General features: G+C 36.1%; 1 protein-coding gene across 1 annotated transcript in view; it reads left to right on the plus strand.

Moving 5' to 3' along the window:
- Positions 1–20624, plus strand: part of plcd3b (phospholipase C, delta 3b) — a 105657-nt gene that overhangs the window by 47461 nt on the left and 37572 nt on the right. Inside the window, exon 10 of the mRNA XM_026222770.1 lies at positions 18734–18856. Coding sequence (XP_026078555.1) covers positions 18734–18856 — 123 coding nt within the window. The remainder of the gene's footprint in view (positions 1–18733; positions 18857–20624) is intronic.

A 20624-nucleotide genomic window follows, 5' to 3' on the forward strand; every position in this document is an offset into this window, starting at 1 on the left:
CAACAGGGAAGTGACATATTTTACACTGCGACGAACAACTCCTAGAAATTTTATGGCATTAATGTGTTTTTTGTCGTCAGTCTAATCTAAAAGCCTGTGTAATGTTAAATTGCGGAGATCTTGAGTTTTTGTTAAAGGGCGTGTCCATAACGCCATGACAAAATTTGATGTCCCGCCACAGCAAGAGAAGTTGTTGTAACTCAGGCTTAAAATGTTCAATCTTCCCCAAACTTCACGTTCGATAAGAGTCCTGCACTGAACACATCTGAAGGCCAATATTCCATTATAATGATAGCACCACCTGCTGGCAACAGGAAGATTGGCACATATATGGAATAAACATTGATGTATTCTATTTATATTTATGAGTTAAAATGCATATTTCTCACTGTTCACCTATTTACTAAAGCCACTCGCTGCTGGTGAGCCCGGGTGCAAGGGCCCATTCATCGCTGCTTGCAGCTTTAATTATTATTATTTTTTAAATGCATAGAATGCAATGCATACATCAAAAATTAAAATTTAATAATTACCCATTGTTTCTCTGTCTGTACTTGTACTGCGAACAATGACAAGAAAGTTGACATGAATTAAGTGCGTTTAAGTGCCATTCAGATGGGGTTTTAAATAAATCATTTTCTGAGATGCACATTAAACATTAAACACATAAAACATTAATTTAATTTATCTTTTAATTATTGAATATTAACTTTTTGGTAAGCAAAGGGGATTTACTATTAAAAATAAAACATGGAAGAAATGTTGTGTGATTAAACCTTAAAAAAAATTATGTTTGATTTTTTTTTTTTTTTTTTTTTTTTTTTTGTGGTAGGCTATGTACATTCTGCTGAACAATAGTGTTTAACTGGACTTTTATTTTGACGGGTTGATGTACCTTTACAGTTCTGTGTATGTGATGTGACGCTAGTTTTACTCAAATCAAACGGCCAAATGCTTAAGAAGTGACTGTCAGAACAGTTCTGGAGATGTTGTTCATGTGTTCACGTCCTCAGTGTGTGTAAATAAAGGAAGTCGCGCTTATACTCCATTCATTAACACAGACACGCAGGGCATGCAGGATTCACATTTAAAAAAGTCCGTTCCGGCTTAATATTTACAGATATTAGTCCATATCGTGATTTGATGTAATTGCAATTACCTATTTTTGATTAATTAATTCACAATTTGGAAAATTCTGTGCCATTGCGCGTTTAACTGTAAATTCAGTTTTTATGACCGGATTACCTCCGCGTTTTCTGCATCACGGAAATCACAGGGCCCTAGTTGTGGTATGCCAGCTCTATCTTGCAATAGACACACACCACGACGTTCTCTTTACGTTTGCCCGCGCCCTCAAATCAAAACACTGCTGACTCTTTGCAGTATACGACTTCGGAAGCAGCGCTTGTGTCTCCTTCCGCTTTGTGGGTGAAGTAAACACATTGTGACACATTAAAAAAATAATTGCGAAAGAACCTGATGTGAGATTTAAAATAAATTAAAAGAGGCTTCGAGGCAGAGGAATTTGTCTCGATCATTTTTTGTAATTGAGTTACTCGAGTTATTCGAGGAATCATTTCAGCCCTATTCACCAACCAGGTGAACAAATGGCCGAGATATCGTCGTCTAATTATTGCGAGGCAGACAATGATGTCCGCATGGCTCCAGATTCAACTGCCATTCTGTCGGCCATTCAAACTATGAATAACAGTATGAACGACTGGAAGCGACTCTAACCCAACTGCAATCAGCACTTTCTGAAATCACTTCTTGTATTATTGACTTTGAGGGTGTAAGTACCGACCACAAAAACCGCATTTCTGATCTCAAAGGCTCTCTTCGGGAAATTCTAGCAACTAATAAGGCCTTGCGTGCTAAACTGGATGATTTCGAGGGACGCTCTCGACGACAGAATATCAAAATTATCGGCCTACCTGAGAACGTGGAAGCTAGCCGTCCAACTGAGTTTGTGGAAAAACTCATCCAGGACCTTCTGGGAGCCGAGAACTTTCCTGGAGGGATTAAAGTTGAGTTTGCGAACATCGTTATCGGCCCTCTGTCATTAAAAGGAGGGCGTCCGCGAATCATGATCACGAGGATACATCATTATCCGCTCAAAGAGATGATACTAAAGGAAGCACACGTCTCCATCTTCCCAGATGTCATGGCAGAGGTGCTATCACAGCGTAGGGGATTTGACGGAGTGAAAAAGAAGTTGAAGGAGGCCGTATCAGTTTCGGAATGCTGTACCCTGCTCGGCTTATTGTCACCAAAGGCAATAAAAAGAAAATCTTTGGAACGTTGAGGCTGAAGATTTTGTTAAGTCTGTCCCAGACCAAGTACCTTCCTGATCTGCAGTTCAGGACTGATTTTTGGCGTGAAAATGGTGGAAAGACTTGAATTCTCTCTGTTCACTGGTGGCCTTTTTTGGAGGTTGTGAGTATATCGTTAATCGGAAAAAAAAGAAACTCATAGACTGTTAATGATAATGCTACTCTAACATGTAGTCTATAGGCTGAATGTAGTTATATAACTGTAACCATTTGAGCCCTATTTTTATGAGCCTGTCAAATATTTGTTTGAATAGTTCATTTTTATATCTTTGTTACAAAGGTTTTGAGCTAAACTCACGGTAGTTCAAGTTTATAGAGCAGTTCTTTTGTTAATCATCACTGTATTTATATGGATGCTGCGAGGGAGTCCCCTGTTTTTCTTTTATCTAAGGTTATTTGATAGACCGGTTTTTCTTTCACTCCTTGTGCTGCCCAGCAGCTCCACTGTTCATATGAGGTTATCTTCTCAGCTTCGTTTGGGGAAGCTGACAAAAGGGGAAGGGTAGGTGGTTGGGTCTTTTTCTTTTCTCGATGTGTGTTTAGTGCTTTATGTCAGTCCATCTCCTTTTATGATTAATATTCATTCAATCTCTTTTGCAGTCACCACTACTTTAGATAATATCCATCATGGCTTGTAGTAGGGGGCCCTTATTTAAAGGTGGCAATGTTACTCTTGCCAGGTGGAACGTTCGTAGATTAAACAATCAGATTAAGAGATCCAAAGTTTTCTCTTATTTGAAATCATTTCGCGGCTGACATATTATTTCTGCAAGAAACAGATATAAAGCATTCTGAGCAAAGGCGACTGAGCAGTTGGGTCTCTCAAGTGTTCCAGTCTTCTTTTTCATCCAGGGCCAGAGGAGTAGCTATTTTGGTTCATAAATCAGTCCCTTTCAAGCACACAACTACTATCAGCTATCCTTATGTCTGTTATATTATTGTATCTGGTCTGATTTCCTCCATTCATTACACATTGTTGAATGTGTACGGACCTAATTTTGATGACCCCACTTTCTTTTGCACACTTTTTAATCTTTTACCAATCACTCAAAACTCGCACCTTATAATAGGAGGTGATTTCAACTTAGCCTTAGACCCTGCTCTAGACAGATTTCCATCTCGCTCTGACATATCCTTGCCCAATTCCACTGTTGTTCTTAATGATCTTATTAATATAGGGATTCGACAGATTTGGCTGTGCTTAATGAAATTACCGCACTCAAATTGGAATATAACTCAATTCTCTCAAACCGTTAACAATATGTTGTTATAAGTTAGGCAAAAACAATTTGAACTCGAGGATAAACCAGACAAATTGCTTTCTCACCAGCTAAGGGGGCTGCAGGCCAGTAGAGCAATCCATAAAATAAAAAAACAAAACAAGGAAGGTGTCTTTTTAACAAATCCCAGTGAAATCAATGATACATTTAAAGATTTCTACGAAGAATTATACAAATCGAAGGGTTGTTCTGACCCCTCACAAACTTCCTTCATTCATTACAGCTTCCAAAGTTAGGGTGTTCAGAGCAGGCCGCTTTGAATGCAGATATAAAATTAGAGGAGATACTGGATGCTATTAAGTCTTTTCCCAGTGGTAAGGCATGTGGCCAAGATGGATTTGGAATTGAATTTGACAAAAGATTTGCGCAGACTCTTTCTCCTTTGCTTTTGAGGATGTTTAATCACTCATTTGGCGAACTCAAGCTCCCCCAGTCCTTTTATGAGGCAAATATTTCCTTAATTCAAAAAAAAAAGGTAAACAAGAAACAGACCCATCATCATATCGTCCCATTGTTCTTTTGAATTCTGATCTTAAAATTTTTACTAAGATTCTTGCTAACAGATTAAATAACTGTATTCAAAAATATTATTAATCTTGATCAAACTGGTTTTATTCCTGGCCTTTATTCCTTTTTTTAATGTCAGATGATTAATGAATATCTTATATAATAGATTTGATTCTAAAACAAGCGTTGCAATACTTGCGTTGGATGCAGAAAAGGCATTTGACCAAATTGAGTGGGACTATATTTTAGCTGTGATTAGAGAATTTAACTTGGGTGATACATTTGCCTCTTGGGTGAGGATGTTATATGCCCAACCTAGGGCTTCGGTTCTCACCAACTTTAATAGGTGAACTCAATTCCGACTATCCCGGAACCCGTCAGGGTTGTCCTCTTTTGCCTTTGCTTTTTGCAGTTGCAATTGAACCTCTCGCCTTTGCCATTAAAAATAATCCTTTGATATTGTCCCCAAATGTAGGCCGGATTAATCATCAGATTTCTCTCTACGCAGATGATATTATATATATATATATATTCGCAATCCGGAACAGTCCATACCTCCATTATTAAATCTGTTAGAAACATTTGGTAAACTCTCCGGTTACTCATTAAATTGGCAAAAAAGTGAATTTTTGTCGGTGGCTGACTTTTATGCCTTTTAAAATAAGTAACTTGAAATATCTTGGAGTTAATATACCTAGAAACCCTAAGGATATATATTAGCTTAATTATTTAACTATGATAGAAAACTTAAAAAAGCAATATAAAAAGCTGGCGGACCCTACCTTTATCAATGATGGGGCGTGTAAATGCTATTAAAATGGTGACATTGCCCAGATTCTTGTATCTTTTTCAGAACTTAACAATATATTTGCATAAAAGGTTCTTCAAAATTTTAGACTCTATTGTACTTTCATTTGTCTGGGCCTTTAAAACACATAGAATATCTAAATTACGTGTGTGCAAGCCAAGGTCACTGGGGGGTTTAGGTCTCCCAAACTTTCAGCACTACTACTGGTCTGCCAATTGTAGAGCCTTAAATTACTGGTATGACCCACACCCAGATAGTTTCTCAGATGATCTTCCTCCATGGCTTGTTATTGAACGGGGTTCTTCAAACTCGTCTCTCTCCTCATTGCTGTTTGCAGCCCCAGAGACATTTAAAGCTGCAGTAGGATCCCACTTTATCATTAATAATTCTCTTAGGATATGGCGTCAGATCAGCAAGACATTGAAACTCCCAAATACCTCTTTGTTTGCTCCAATCAGTCGTGACCATGCCTTTAAACCTTCACTCTTAGATCCAGTGTTCACAGGCTGGGCTAGTAAAGGAATTCTCACCTTGAGGGATTTATATATGGACAAAAGATTTGCTACATTTTCTCAGCTAAAAGAGAAGTACGACCTTCCTGCTTCACACTTTTTCAGATACCTACAAATTAGAAATTATGTCCGTTCCACTATGCCACATTTTTAAACATTATCAGCTGATAATGAATTACACAAATTTCTCACTTGCACCCCCAACACCCTGAAGTTAATCACAAAATTTGTAGATTTCTTTACAATTCAGTTAGATATCTCTACTAATCATCTGAAAAACGATTGGGAAAATGAATTGGGTATTCAGGTTTCTAAAGAGGATTGGGCAAAATGTCTTAAGAATATATACATCTGCTCTATTAATGCCAGTGCTGCATAGATTACACTATTCAAGAGTCAAACTGAAGACTTTTTATTCTACTGTTTCCCCACTCTGCAATAAGTGCGAATCTGCGGAGGGCTCTCTTGGTCACCTTTTCTGGACTTGCCCAAAATTCTGTTAATTTCTTTCTGATGCTTATGCCTGTGAGCTTCCTTTAGATCCTAAGACTGCTGTTTTTGGTTGGTAAGCTTCCTTGCAGTGTCTTAGCCATGCTTTTCGAGTGCCTGTACAGTAAGGTATGATGATTGCAAAAAAATCTATTCTATTTCTCCAATAATTATATGGAATACTCAGCATCATATTTCTTTTTTTGCTGGTGATATTTAATTTTTTTGGAGAAGCTGTCATATTCAATTCCTCATGTGTTGAATTTGTATGACCATTTTGGATCTTTCTCTGGTTTTAACATTAATTGGAGTAAGTCATGTCTACTTTCCCTCAATTCTAAAATTTATCCCATTTCCCTTTCTGTATCTGTTCCATTGGTTCAAAACTTTAAGTACTTGGGGATAAATGTTTTTCCTTCCCTGCAGGAAATTCTCTCAAAAAACTATAACAAGTATTCTAGCTAAAGTATCCACAGATTTCGAAAATTGGTCTTGTCTTCCTACTTCTTTTCAGGCTTGTATATCAGTGATTAAAATGAAATTTCTCCCACATATTAATTTATTTTCTTCTATGATTCCTCTCGCTTCACCGTTTGGCTACTGGAACAAACTTGATGGATGTGTTTCAGGGTATAAATGGGATGGGAAATGCCCTCGTATTAAACTGACTACCTTATAACAAAGTAGATTAAATGGAGGTCTTTCTTTCCCCAACTTTAGACTGTATACTCAAGCCTTTTCCCTCCGCCCTTTATCAGTTTGGATGATCCTGGCACTTCTGTGTCTTGGAGAGAAATTGAGGAATCTATTGTTTATCTGTATAAATTAATGCATCTTGTTTTTCGGGGGTTCCGCTTAAACAGTGTAAATGTTGGTTTGGTCCCATTGTAACACACCTTCTCTCCACATGGAGGGATGTTGAAAGACGTTCACAACTAGTTACAATATGGCATAAGCATTTGCCTATTTTCCACAATATTAATCTTTTTTCAGGAAGTACTCCATTTCATTGTCCGCAATGGACTCATAATAAAGTAGACAATCTGGAAGATATCTATGATGATAGTGGTTTACAATCCTTCCAGAATCTCAAAACTCTATATTATATGCCAGACACCTCCTTTTTTATGTATTTGCACATTAGATCAGCCCTACAGGCATATGGGGTGCCTTGGAATTCTCAGCTGCCTATTAACCCTTTGCGCAAACTAATCCTTCCCTCTGAGGAAATCTCCCTCCTCTGTTTTAGTTGTCTATCTCTTTCTTCTTGAGCATTCATACAAACCTTTATCTGTTACAACTGTTAGGGCTAAGGATCTTAATGAGGAGGTGCATGTTTTATTTTCAGATCAGGTATGGGGAATGTTTAAAGGGGGGGTGAAATGCTTGTTTTTACTCAATATCCTGTTAATCTTGAGTACCTATAGAGTAGTACTGCATCCTTCATAACTCCAAAAAGTCTTTAGTTTTATTATATTTATAAGAGAAAGATAGTCTGTACCGTTTTTTCCCGGAAAAACACGAGTGGCTGGAGGCGTGACGTGTGGGCGGAGCTAAAGAATCACGAGCCATCATCATCCAAAACAAACCATGGCTAACACTCAGATTCAGAGTATATTTATGATCCAGAATCAGATCCCGAGGCTGAAATTGAACAACAGCAGCAGCATCAACGATTACAGCAGGACGTCTCTATGTGGTATGAAACTGTATATATTTGCTTAGCAGTTTTGGAAAATGACTAAGTTCCACTTTATGTCGTCTTTTTTTTTGTTTTGTTTTTTTTTTTGTTTTTTTTTAAGGTGTACATTCGGTGTACATTCGGAAAGTGCAGTTTTATACCAACATCGCATGTTGTGTACTTGATGTGCTTACGCGCCGATAACTAAGTTAACAACACAGAGATATTTGAAGCAGTTTTACTCACCGCCTGTGGTTCCAACACACGATCGTGACCGTTTTTCGTTGGGACTGCATTATCCTTAAGAAATAAACGATATGCAAATCCGGCGTCAAACTGGGCCTTGTTTGTAAAACAAGCATCTTCGAAATGCAGGGAACAAACAAAAACACTTGCACAGCTCTGTTGATGCTCTGTAAAAATAAACTCCATCCACTGGTCCCTTAATGCTGTGTTTTTTTTTTTTGGGGGGGGGGGGGGTGTAATCTGTGCAGGGTTGTCTTGCCATGGCAACCAAAAACACACTTTTGTGACATTTCGCTCTCGCTCTGATCAGTGAATGTCTCTGCTCTCAGTGTTCTGCTCTACGGGAGCGCGCGCTCTTCCGGCAGAAGTTCCCTTAGGACCCATATAAGGAAATTCCTCTCCATCTAACGTCACACAGACCCATACTCGAAAAAAACTTTCTGAAACTTGTGACAAACCGAAAATGGACAACGTTTCAAAAATTAAGTTGTACGTTTGAAGGAGTATTTATGTTCCAAAAATACTCCTTCAAATGTACAACTTAATTTTTGAAACTTTGTTCATGTTTAGCATGGGAATCCAACTCTTTAACAGTGTAAAAAAATCAGTATGCATGAAATAGCATTTCACCTCCCCTTTAAATTGTCTTCTAAAAACCCTAACCACTAATTGATTCATTGGAAATTGCTGCATAGGTTTTATGGAAGCATATGGGTAGCAATATTCAATTTGGGATGTAATGTGCAAAATGACAATGCAATATGTAAAATGACAATGCATTTCTGTATGTACATTTACATTTTCCAATACATTTGTGCAACGTTTGGTGCAAAATGAAAATGAAAATTAAATTACATAATTTTCATTTGCCATTTCATACACCAGTTTTAATATGTAACATGAATACTAATGTTAACGCTTTGTAAGTTGCAAAATTAAAATGAAAATGTATAACATAAATTATTAGATATGTCTAACATGTTCAAGCAAAAACTGGCAAACTGGATTTCGCGATTCCCTCCGCGTTTTCTGCATCGCGGAAATCATAGGGTCCTAGTTGTGGTATGCCAGCTCTATCTCTATCTCTACCACGCCCTCAAATCAAAACACTGCTGACTCCTTGCAGTATGCGATTTCAGACGCAGTGTCTCCTTCCGCTTTGTGGATGACATAAACGCGTTGTGTCACATAAAAAAAATAATTGGGAAAGAAACTTGCGTGAGATTTAAAATAAATTAAAGCTGCAAGCAGCGATGAACGGGCCCTCGCACCCGGGCTCACCGCCATCGTGTGGCTTTAGTAAAAAGGTGAACGTTGAGAAATATGCACTTAATGTCCTAAATATAAGTTGAATATATCAAAGTATATCCCATATATATGCCAATGTTACCGTTGCCAGCAGGTGGCACTATCATTATAATGGAATATTGGCCTTCAGATGTGTTCAGGCCAGGACTCTTATCAAACATGTGAAGTTTGGGGAAGATTGAACATTTTATGCTTGAGTTACAACAACTTCTGTTGCTGTGGCAAGACATCAAATTTTGTCATGGCGCCATGGAAACACCCTTTAACAAAAACTCAAGATCTCCAAAAGTTAACATTGCACAGGCCTTTAGATTAGACTGACCACAAAATATATGTTAATCTCAAAAAAATTATAGGAGTAGTTTGTCGCAGCGTAAAACATGTCACTTCATGTTGCCAATAGGTGGCGCTATGACTATAACTGAATGTGGGCATGTAGATCTGTTAAGGGCAGAAGTTTTATCTAACATGTGAAGTTTGGGGCAGATTGGACATTGTATGTCTGAGTTACAGCAACTTCCTTTTTCATGGCGAAACATCGAAATTTGTCAGGCCGCCATGGACACGTCCTTTAACGAAATCTAAAGATCTTCGCAATTTAACATCGCAAAGGGCTTAAGATTACACTGACCAGGTTTGGTGTTGATCTGAATAAATCTCTAGGAGGAGTTCGTTAAAGTACAACCCCTGAAAATGGCAAAAACAACGCCAATTTTGCAGAGAGAATTCTAAATAACCGACTTCCTGTTGGGATTCGGATTTCATACCAAGAGACTTTTTTGTAGGTATTGGTGTGTTACATGTGTATACCGATTTTTGTACATGTACGTGAAACATAAGTCAACGTGTATGTATTTTAAAATCTTTTTTTTATTTTGCAATTAACATAATTCTGAACCTAATTATATAAAATCATTTTGTTTGAACCCTACAAATTGTACTAGGTTTTTTTCGTCCCTAAAACTGACAGAAAATGATAGAGAGATTTCTTAAGCTGTAATGATGAAAAAAATCAACAACACACAATTACTGTTTTTTTCCTGGTGATTAAAGAGTTGTTAACTCTCTCTCTCTCTCTCTCTCTCTCTCTCTCTCTCTCTGTCAGGCAGGCCCTCAAGCACCCCTCCCCCTCACCCTCCTTTCCCTCACACAGAGAGAATGCTTCAGAGTGAGATCAGATGTCTGGCAGTTTTATAATTTTCTTTTAATCATACAGTGTTGTAAAGTCGTGCAACTATGCATATTTCTTCAGAATCGCATGTTCTCTAAATGAAAAATGGTTTTGAAATGTTTGGAAGCTGCAATTTAAAAATACAAGACAAATAATGTTTCCCTTTTTAATATTATTTCAAAAAATCCCCATGGCAAAACCGTTCAAGCTATCCAAAATCCATCTGCAATTTAAGTTCCTCAATGTTTTTTCAACATGTAGACAAAGTTTGGTGTGTATAGTGCACGTCCCCTGTGAGGAGTATGCATTAATTCACAGCCGAATTTGCCCAAAAATAAAAATACAAATCAGAATAGCTGACTTCCTGTTTGTCGTAGCTGATGACTGTGAATTAGAAAATTGTCCGTCTTAATAAGAACAATTTATGTACCAAGTTTGGTGTCTGTAGCTAAAACTAACCCCCCCCCCCATTTTTGACAAAAGGTGGCGCTATAGAGTGCCTCCTTCACGCCCTTTTAAAAGCTTTTGCCATTGTCTAGATATCATTAATACTGATATGTGTTCTGAGTTTCATGTAAATCTGAGCTTGTTGTCTGCCTCAAAATCACCATAACACAATATTCAAGTTTGACACGTTGCCATGGCAACACTATATTAGATATCAATATCCCCAACAACAGATTTTCATCTGCCGTGTTTTGTCATTATTCTGATGAAGTTTGAAGCAAATAGAGTAAAAAGAAGATGCTGAATTCAAAGCATTTGGAAAATGACACACTTCCTGCTGCCAGTTGGTGGCGCTATAACGTTGACTCTTAATAGTCACATATATACGATCGGTATCATACTTCGAACAAACCGATGAAGTTTGATCAAACTCAGGTAATGTATGTGGATGTTATTAGGCATTTCCTGTTTCTAATTTTTTGCCCTAAATTCAACGCCACGCCACGGGCAAACCGTTCGAGATATCAAAAATCCCCTCGCAATTTTTCATCCCCAATGCCTTGAGATCATGTTCACCGAGTTTTGAAGCAAATGGTTGAAAGTCCTCAGAGGAGTATTTCAAATTCCAGAGCATGCTTTTTTTAAACAGCCCTGAATAGCTGACTTCCTGTTGGGCGGAGCCTATGACATAGAGCGCAAAAGTTGTTCAGCTCAATGAGATCTATAAGTGTACTGAGTTTCATATAAATACATGCAAGTGTGTGTGAGCTATGGTTCAAGGTTTCTGACTGTGTTCCAGGGGGCGCTGTAGAGCCCCTGTGCCACGCCCGGGTCCCAGCCTCTGTGGCGTCCTGATGGCCGCAGGTTCCAATGTGTGTGCCAATTTTCAAGAGTTTTTGAGTATGTTAAGGCCCCCAAAACCCCCCAGAAGGTTCATAAAAAATAAAAATAAATATAGCTGCAAGCAGCGATGGCGGGCTCAAGCCACCAATGCCATCGCCACCCCGGTGGCATCAGGTAAACTGTGCCCAGCGGGCACATGCATTCACAATATCCCTCTGGCAGTGAGGTTTTAAAGGATATGGCAGTTAAAGGGTTAATCCGAATCATCTAGACTTTAAAATCACATTCACAGAACATATATATTTAGTAACACTTTACAATAAGATTTCATTTATAAACATTATGTTAACATGAACAATATTTATATAGCATTCATTCATGTCAGTTAATATTCCAAACTTAAACATTAAAACATTGTTTTGTGATTTTTTTCCAAGCACATTTTACCAATTCCAAACCATATCAATCTTAATAACTACCATTATTTTTTATTTAATAATTTATGAGTGTTATACAATAGTCCAGGAAAGCTGGAAGAGAAAAACTCCTTATATTCATGTGCAGAATTATTAGGCATGTTTTCTTTTACAGATGAAATGCACTAAAAAAAGAGTTTTAACTCAAACTATTTTAACTCAAAGTCGAAAATTATGAAATACCCATGAGAAATATCAAACACAAATGCAATACAGAAATGGATAAGTTAAGACTTGACCATTGTACAAAAATGCTGACTGGGTCATGAGGTCAGAAAAGAAGAAGAAAAAAAAAAACAGGTCAAGAAGAACTGACAAAAAGAATTGCAAAATAATTAGGAATTAATGTGAAGATTAATTTTTAGTCAATTCTGCAAGACAGACTTTTCAGGAAAGGAGGTGGAATAAAAATGAGCTCCTAAATCTTAATCCCGGATTCTGGAAGATATATTCCTCAAACCATCGGACAAGAGGAGGTGGTACTGGTCCTTCACGAGTCACTCTAATCTGTTCATAAAGCCTATATATAAAGTCTTAATATATAGTATTTCACAATACTTCATGGTATTCTAATTAAATCATTTTTTGTAATCTTAGATCTCTCAGAACCTGACACATTGTAATTCTGAGACTCCAGGAAAGTGGCAGTTCTGTAAAATGTTGGCGCTGGAGACTAAATGCTCCCTGATAGTTTCACACCTAATTCAATTAACACACACACACACACACACACACACACATCACCCACGGTGACAGAGGGACAGAGTGACATCAGATGTATGATAGTTTTTTTAATTTTCTGTCATCCATATAGTGTTGTATAGTCATGAAACTATGCATATTTCCTCAGAATGACTTGTCTTCTATGTGTACAATTTTTTAAAGTGTTTAGAAGCTGCACTTTAAAACAATAAAAGACATTTACTGGTTACTTTTTTACTGTTATTTCAAAAAATCACCATGACAAAACCATTCAAGCCATTCAAAATGCATCCGCACCTGTACTGTAAGATACATTCTTTAAACAGTGGTAAAAGAGGATGTGGTGCTGATCCTTCAAGAGTCACTCAAAACGTGTCTGTCCATAAAGCCTATAAAGAATTATTCTTAATATACAGTTCACAATACTTCAGCTTGTTATTCTAATTAAGTGAGGGGCATTTTATCAGTAAAATACATAAAATTCATATTATTTTTCTTTGAAAGATTTCTATAAATGATTTAAATCATACTTGTGTCTACAATAATTATTTAAAAGTGATCGTATAGCTCCATCTGGTGGACATTATTGGTACTAAGAATTGCAAGCTTGATTTATTTGTTATGATAGTTTTAATTTTATGCTGGCTCTTGAAAATGATAAAGCTATGAAACTTACCGTGCTTCCTTCAAATGATGACTTCTACGTATATAAAAAATTATGAAGAGTTGGAATTAAAATTTTTAAAGATATAGTAAAATAACTATTGTATTTTTTTATGTTACTTTAATAAATCGCTATGGCCACACCATTTAAGGTATCCTAAACCCATTCAAAATTTAACATCTTCAGTATATTGGCTTCATGTTAAAACAGTTTGGTGTGAACTACTTGTGTCTTCTTGGAGGCGAATGAATTCATTTACAGGCTGAGTTTATCATAAATCCACAATAACATTTCTGAGTTCTGTATCAATCTGTGTTGTTGTTTGTTTATTTTTATCTTTTATTTTTCATAGGAAGATAACTGACCCTTTACTCTCCTTTTTAATAAATGTGCTTATAAACCAAGAACAAGCTATTTATAGCTGTATTTATAAACTGCTTACTACTGACTATTAATATTGGGACAAGGCTTTATAAAGCATGAACTGACTATTTACTAATGAGTGCAGTTATTATAAAGTGTTATCAATGCATTTGCTAATGTTAACAAATTAGACATGATTTTACAGTATTATCAAATCCCTTAAATGATTTGTAAGTGTTTTGTAATGATTTTATTGACCTACAAGCATTTGTGAAAGTTCTGCTTGCATTACAGCTTAGTCTTGATCTGTGAGCTGAACAGATTTACTGTTACATCCATGAGATTATGTAAATTCAAATAAATATCATGTCACAGGATGTCAGAGGTCAGTATCAAATTAGTTTGAAATTATTATTTGCAGCACAAAAAAAAAAAAAAGAAAATCCCTAAAACTGTCAGAAAAGGATAAGACCTAAGATTTCTATGTGAGTGGCTAAATTTATTTGTTTTTATAACTATAATGCATAAACTATGAAATTATACAAAATGTATAAAATGTACAACAGTTATTATTTTCCAATGTTTTTTATTTTTTTTATTTTTTTATTTTTTTGTATTTACATTTCAAAAAATTAGCCTACTGCAATCATTCTAAACAGCTTGAATAAAACCTGTTAATATTTATTATAGACCACTATAACTGTGTATAATCTAACAAACAAGTTTATTATGAAAATAAAAGTGTGTACACCAGATAAATTGGACGATAAAGAAATTGCTAACAATAATATAATAGAGCATGTTTTAGGTTTTTAGACGTTTAGATGCAGAAATGGACAAATCAAATGTAAAATAAAATGTAATTGATTTAATTAAATATAGATTAAATCTTGTTAGAGCAAAATAATAAATAAATACGTACACACATTAAAAAAGCAGCCAAGATGAATGAGTTTAATTTTTTTATATAGATTAAAATTGAAGACAGAAGCAGCTGGTATATGCGGTCACTTAATATTAAAATCCAGTAGATCCACTTCAGATTTATTTCTCAGATTTATTTCTCAACAGTTTATGTTCACGTGGATGTTTTCGTTTATATTAGCCAGGCTATTATTTTGAAATAATCTTGTCCGTGATGTGTTCGTTCTTAAGATGAAAGGCAGAATCCTGCAGCTCGAGAGATATATGTTATTCTGCCAGTCGCGCTTTCAAATAGTCTTGCGCACATAAACGGGTCACAAACGCCTGCATTTAGCTCGTGTTGTGTTATAATGGATGTATTGTGTGCATTTATGGCAATAATTTATTTTAAAAAGCTCTTAAACAAGAATAAATTCGTTTGTTTTGAACGGAGGCAGTGATTTCAGATAGGCAACCCCAAATATTTCATTTTCACACAAACAGTTCAAAAACATCTTAATTTAGCTCTTGGTGTGCTCTAATTGGTGAATTGTGTGATATCGCTGCAATACTTTATTTTTAATAGCTATGAAACAAGAATAAACTCGTTTTTTTCTGAGCTCGTCATTCCACACGCTCCTGCTCAGAGCTGTGATTCATCTCTCGTGTTTCTCACGTATCACTGACCACACATCAATTATTAATGAGCCCTGACCCGGTAATAATCATATATGTTGGTTTAGCTTGTCAGTGTGAACTAAATCCAAGTATTTATTTGTATTTTAACCGATTTAAAAGTGAAACCAAAAGAGAGTCTCCTCCCTTTTTTAGTCCGGTAACTGCACCTGTAGGGGCGCTATTTCTCTCAGACAATGGAAGTCTAAGCACACTCACTCAAACAGAGGGACAGAGTGAGATGAGATGTCTGACAGTTTTTTAATTTTCTGTTATCCATACAGTGTTGTAAAGTCGTGAAACTATCCATATTTACTCAGAATGACCTTTTTTCTGTATGAAAAAAGGTTTTGAAGTGTTTGGAATTTAAAAGTGCAGGACAATTAATAATTCCATTTTTAATGTCATTTAAAAAAATCACCACAACAAAACCGTTGAAGCTATCCAAAATCCATTGGCAATTTAAGTTGTTTAAAATGTTTTGGCATCATGTAAACAAAGTTTGGTGTGTAAAGTGTTACTCTCCTCTGAGCAGTATGCATTAATTCACAGCTAAATGTAAAAAAAAAAATCCACATTCAAATCAAAATAGCTGACTTCCTGTTGATCGTAGCTGATGACTGTGATTTAGAAAGTTGTCCGTCTTGATAAGAACAATTTTTGTACCGAGTTTGGTGTCTGTAGCTAAAACTAACCCCCCCACTTTTGACAAAAGGTGGCGCTATAGAGTGCCTCTTCCACGCCCTCTTATGAACTTTTGCCAGTGTCTAGTTATCATAAATACTGATATGTGTTCTGAATTTCATGAAATTCTAAGCATGTTATATGCCTTAAAATCACCTGAGAAATATTCAAGTTCGACATGTTGCCACGGCAACAATATTTTTAGATATCAATATCCCCCCAGCAGATTTATATCGGCTGTGTTTTAACATTATTCTGATGAAGTTTGAAGCAAATCAAGTAAAAATAAGATGCTGAAATCAAAGCATATTGAAAATGACACACTTCCTGCTGCCAGTTGGTGGCGCTATAACTTTGACTCCTAATAGTCACATATATGCGATCGACATCATACAATGAATAATCTGATTAAGTTTGATTAAAATCAGGAAATGTATGTGGATGGTATTAGACACTTCCTGTTTCTCAATTCTCGCCATAATTTCAACACCTCGCCACGAGCAAACCGTTCGAGATATCAAAAATCACCTGGCAATTTTTCATCCCCAATGTCTTGAGATCATGTTGACCGAGTTTGGTGGCAATCGAGTAAAAAAACCTATGACAAGTATATCAAATTCCAGAGCATGCGCTTTTTACATAACTCTAAATAGCTGACTTCCTGTCCGTCTTGGAGCCTATGACATGCAATATGAAAGTTGTTCGGCACAATGAGATCTATATGTGTACTGAGTTTGATATGAATATGTGCAAGTATGTGTGAGCTATACATCAACATTTATGACTGTGTTCCAGGGGGCGCCGTAGAGCCCCTGTGCCACGCCCGGGTCCCAGCCTCTGCAGGCTCCTTAAGGCCACATATTCCAAAGTGTGCGCAAATTTTCAAGAGTTTTTGAGTATGTTAAGGACCCCAAAAGCCCCCACAACTTTGACGACAAATATGAATAATAAACCCCAAATAGCCAACTTCCTGTTGGGTGGAGCCTATGATATGCAATAGGAAAGTTGTTTGTATTGATGAGTTCTATATGTGTACCGAGTTTCGTACGTCTACGACCAAGTATGTATGATATATGGCCTTCCATATTCTAGGGGGCGCTGTAGAGCCCCTGTGCCACGCCCGTGTATCAGTCTCTGCCCGGCCCTAATGGCCGCAGGTTCCAATGTGTGTGCCAATTTTCAAGACTTTTTAAGCATGTTAAGGGCCCCAAAAGCCCCCGAAACCTTGAAGAAAAATAATAATAATAAATAATAATAATAACAAATAATCCTAAGGAAAACAATAGGGCTCTCGCCCTCCAGGCTTGAGCCCTAATAATAATAAGAAGAATAATCCTTAGGGGAACAATAGGGCCCTGCGCCCATTGGCTCGGGCCCTAATTAAAAGAGGCTTCGAGGCAGAGGAATTTGCCTCTATAGTTTTTTGTAATTGAGTTTCTATAGTTACTCGAGGAATCGTTTCAGCCCTAAACAATACTACAATTGGTTTGGATAGCATACTGCGGGAGGTCGGGCCACAGAAAATTGTGCTTTAAAGACATTTAGAAATCAAATTGTGATTTTATTACTATTTTGATTAATCGCACAGCCCTACCGTGGACCCAGCTCCAATGGCTGCAAATTCTAAGGTGTGTGCCGATTTTCAGGAGTTTTTGAGCATATTACAGGCCCCAAAAACAGAAGAAGAATCCTAAGTAAAATAATAGGGCACTTCGCCACTATGGGCTTGGGCCCTAATAATAATAAAAAGAGCAAATCCAAGAGGGACTTATCAGTGTAAAGTTAAGGAAGGAAGGAACACTTATTTTTAAGAACTGGTTATTTAACAGGGACATAATCCCAGAACACCTTTTAAAAGCATTAATTCTGCCTAGTCAGCCAGTTGAATCTACTCCAGAGAATTGTGACACTATTTTGAATTACTTTTACTATAAAATAGTAGAGATTAGGCAGCAGTTTAACATTGATTTCAGAGAACATGATGTTGACTCCGGTCCACCTTCATCATTAATGCATTGTAAGCATGTCACCATTTAACCATTTAAGTAACTTTAGACCCATCTCTAAGTTACACTTTTTACAAAAAATAAAATAAAATGAAAAAAAGTGTCCATGCCACTGACTTCTCTTATGAAAAAAAATCAGTCTGGCTTCCGTTCCCAACATAGCACTGAAACTGCTCTTGGTAAGGTCACTAATGACCTTTTGCTTGCAGCCGATAAAAGCTTATACATTTTAATTCTTCTTTACCTCAGCTCAGCCTTTGACACAGTGGACCATAATATCTTCATAAACCATCTGAAGACTTGTGTTGGTATCAGAGATGTTTGGCAGTGAGAAAGAGGACAGACACAGATATAAAGATATCTGAAAAGTGCCTTTGTGTAGAATCTACTGTCATTTGTCTGTCTCATAGTTAGATTTGATAGATTTCACTTTTAATATGTCCATAATGTCCATATTTAACAATATTGTATATATATTTATTTTGTTTTTAAATAAAATAATACACAAATAATTAACACTAATCAAGAAATGCTATTTGTGCTATTATATATTTGCAGTGTTTAAGTGTTCAACACTGAGCAAATTATACTATAATGATGAAATATAAATATTTGTGGTGTTCTCTTTCTGGCAGGACCTAAAAGGGAAGATCTTGATAAAAGGAAAGAAGATCAAAGTGGAGCAGGACAGCTCCAGCTCTGACTCAAGCTCCTCAGATGATGAATCTAAAACTGAAAGAAAACCTAAAGCACAGAAGGTCAGTGTGTATCTTTGTACATCAGGGGTACCTAATCCTGTTCTTACTGTAGAATTTACAGGATTTTAATGGCAAAAAAGTTGCCAATAAAATCCTGTAAAAATGATGTTAATTGCTGTAAAATGGATTACAGGACATTACTGCAAAGCAAATTACAGTTAATTGCTGTATGTGAAATACAGTAGTTTGTAGTATTTTTTACAGTAACATTGAATTTAACTTGTAGTTTATTTTACAGCAATATTTTGTAATTTCACTAAAGTACAGTATTTATCTGCCAAAAAAGTTGCCAATAAAGTCATGTAAATATATTTTACAGCATTTATTTGTAATTTCATTCAACTACAGTATTTGACTGGCAACAAAAGTTGCCAATAAAGTCCTGTAAATACCCCTAAATACAATATGATGTTGTAATAATTTAACAATGAAACTGCTTTAAAGAATAATTTTAAGTAAAATATAAAATACTGATATAAATGCATTATCATCAGCTCTTCTTAATATCTTTAATATATTTACAATTTACAAATTGAATAAAAACCAAGCCAATGATGTTGCAAATAAGTATTTATTAAAACTGTCAGAAAGACATTGTAAAGCCTTTACTGGTAAAATACAAATTTCAGTCTTTCAACAGTTAAAATCTTATCATAAAAATAACAGCATCATAAATAACTACAAATACATGTTAAAAAAAAAAAAGCCATACTCAGAGTAGAACATTAACTTTCTATAAAAATGAAGCTCAATCAACAGAATTTGTAGAATTTTTGTAAAAATAATAATAATAATAATGTTTTAAAGAAAAGGATTAAAATAAAATGCTGGAATCAAAATTAAATCATAAAAATTATGTTGTTTGAGCTTATGTTCTATTAAATTAAGAATATTACTGCAAAAGACAATTTAATAAATACATACTGAAAGTCCATCAACTTTCTGAGATGAGCACACACATGAGGGTTGTCCCTCTTCTCTGAGACTTTTCCACTTGTTTTGCCTCTATGTGTCCGTCTTGTATCCAGTGAGTGTTGTGATTCCAAGAAAACATCTGCACATAAAAACAAGCAAAAGCATCAGGATAAAGTTAAGTATTGAATGAAACTAGTTCAATAAAATAAATGTAAAAATGTCACTTATGCAATACAATCAGCATTTGCCAGTACTTAAAACTCCACCCTTTGTTCATCTCCTGAACACAATTTAAGATATTTTGGATGCAACCGGGAAGATTGTGACTGTCCCATAGACTCTCCAGTAAATACCACTGTCAAGGCCCAGAAAAGTATGAAAGACATCATTAGAACAGTCCATCAGTGGTTCAACCTTAACGTTATGAAGCGATGACAATACTTATTGTATGCAAAGAAAACAAAAATAACGATTTATTCAACAATTCGCCTCTGCGTCAGTGTAGCACCATTTTGGAGAGTATCTGTTGGACACACACTACATAGCCTGTTCTGTGTCAGCTGGGTCACATGGACATGCTTTCTATGTTTATTTATGTTTGATTTGAATGACTTTGAATAAACTTTATTTGTTGAATAAAGTTGTTCTTTTTGTTTTCTTTGCATACAAAAAGTATTCTTGTAGCTTCGTAAAATTACAGTTGAACCACTGATGGCAGATGGACTATTCAGACGATGCTTTTCATACTTTTCTGGGCTTAGAAATTGCTTGGCGGTCAGTGGGACAGACCCAAGCCTCCCAGTTCTCATTCAAAATATCTTAAATTGTGTTCTGAAGACGAACAAACCTTTTA

Source organism: Carassius auratus, chromosome 37 (genome assembly GCF_003368295.1).
Source record: "Carassius auratus strain Wakin chromosome 37, ASM336829v1, whole genome shotgun sequence".
In the NCBI taxonomy this organism is placed as follows: Eukaryota; Metazoa; Chordata; class Actinopteri; order Cypriniformes; family Cyprinidae; genus Carassius; species Carassius auratus.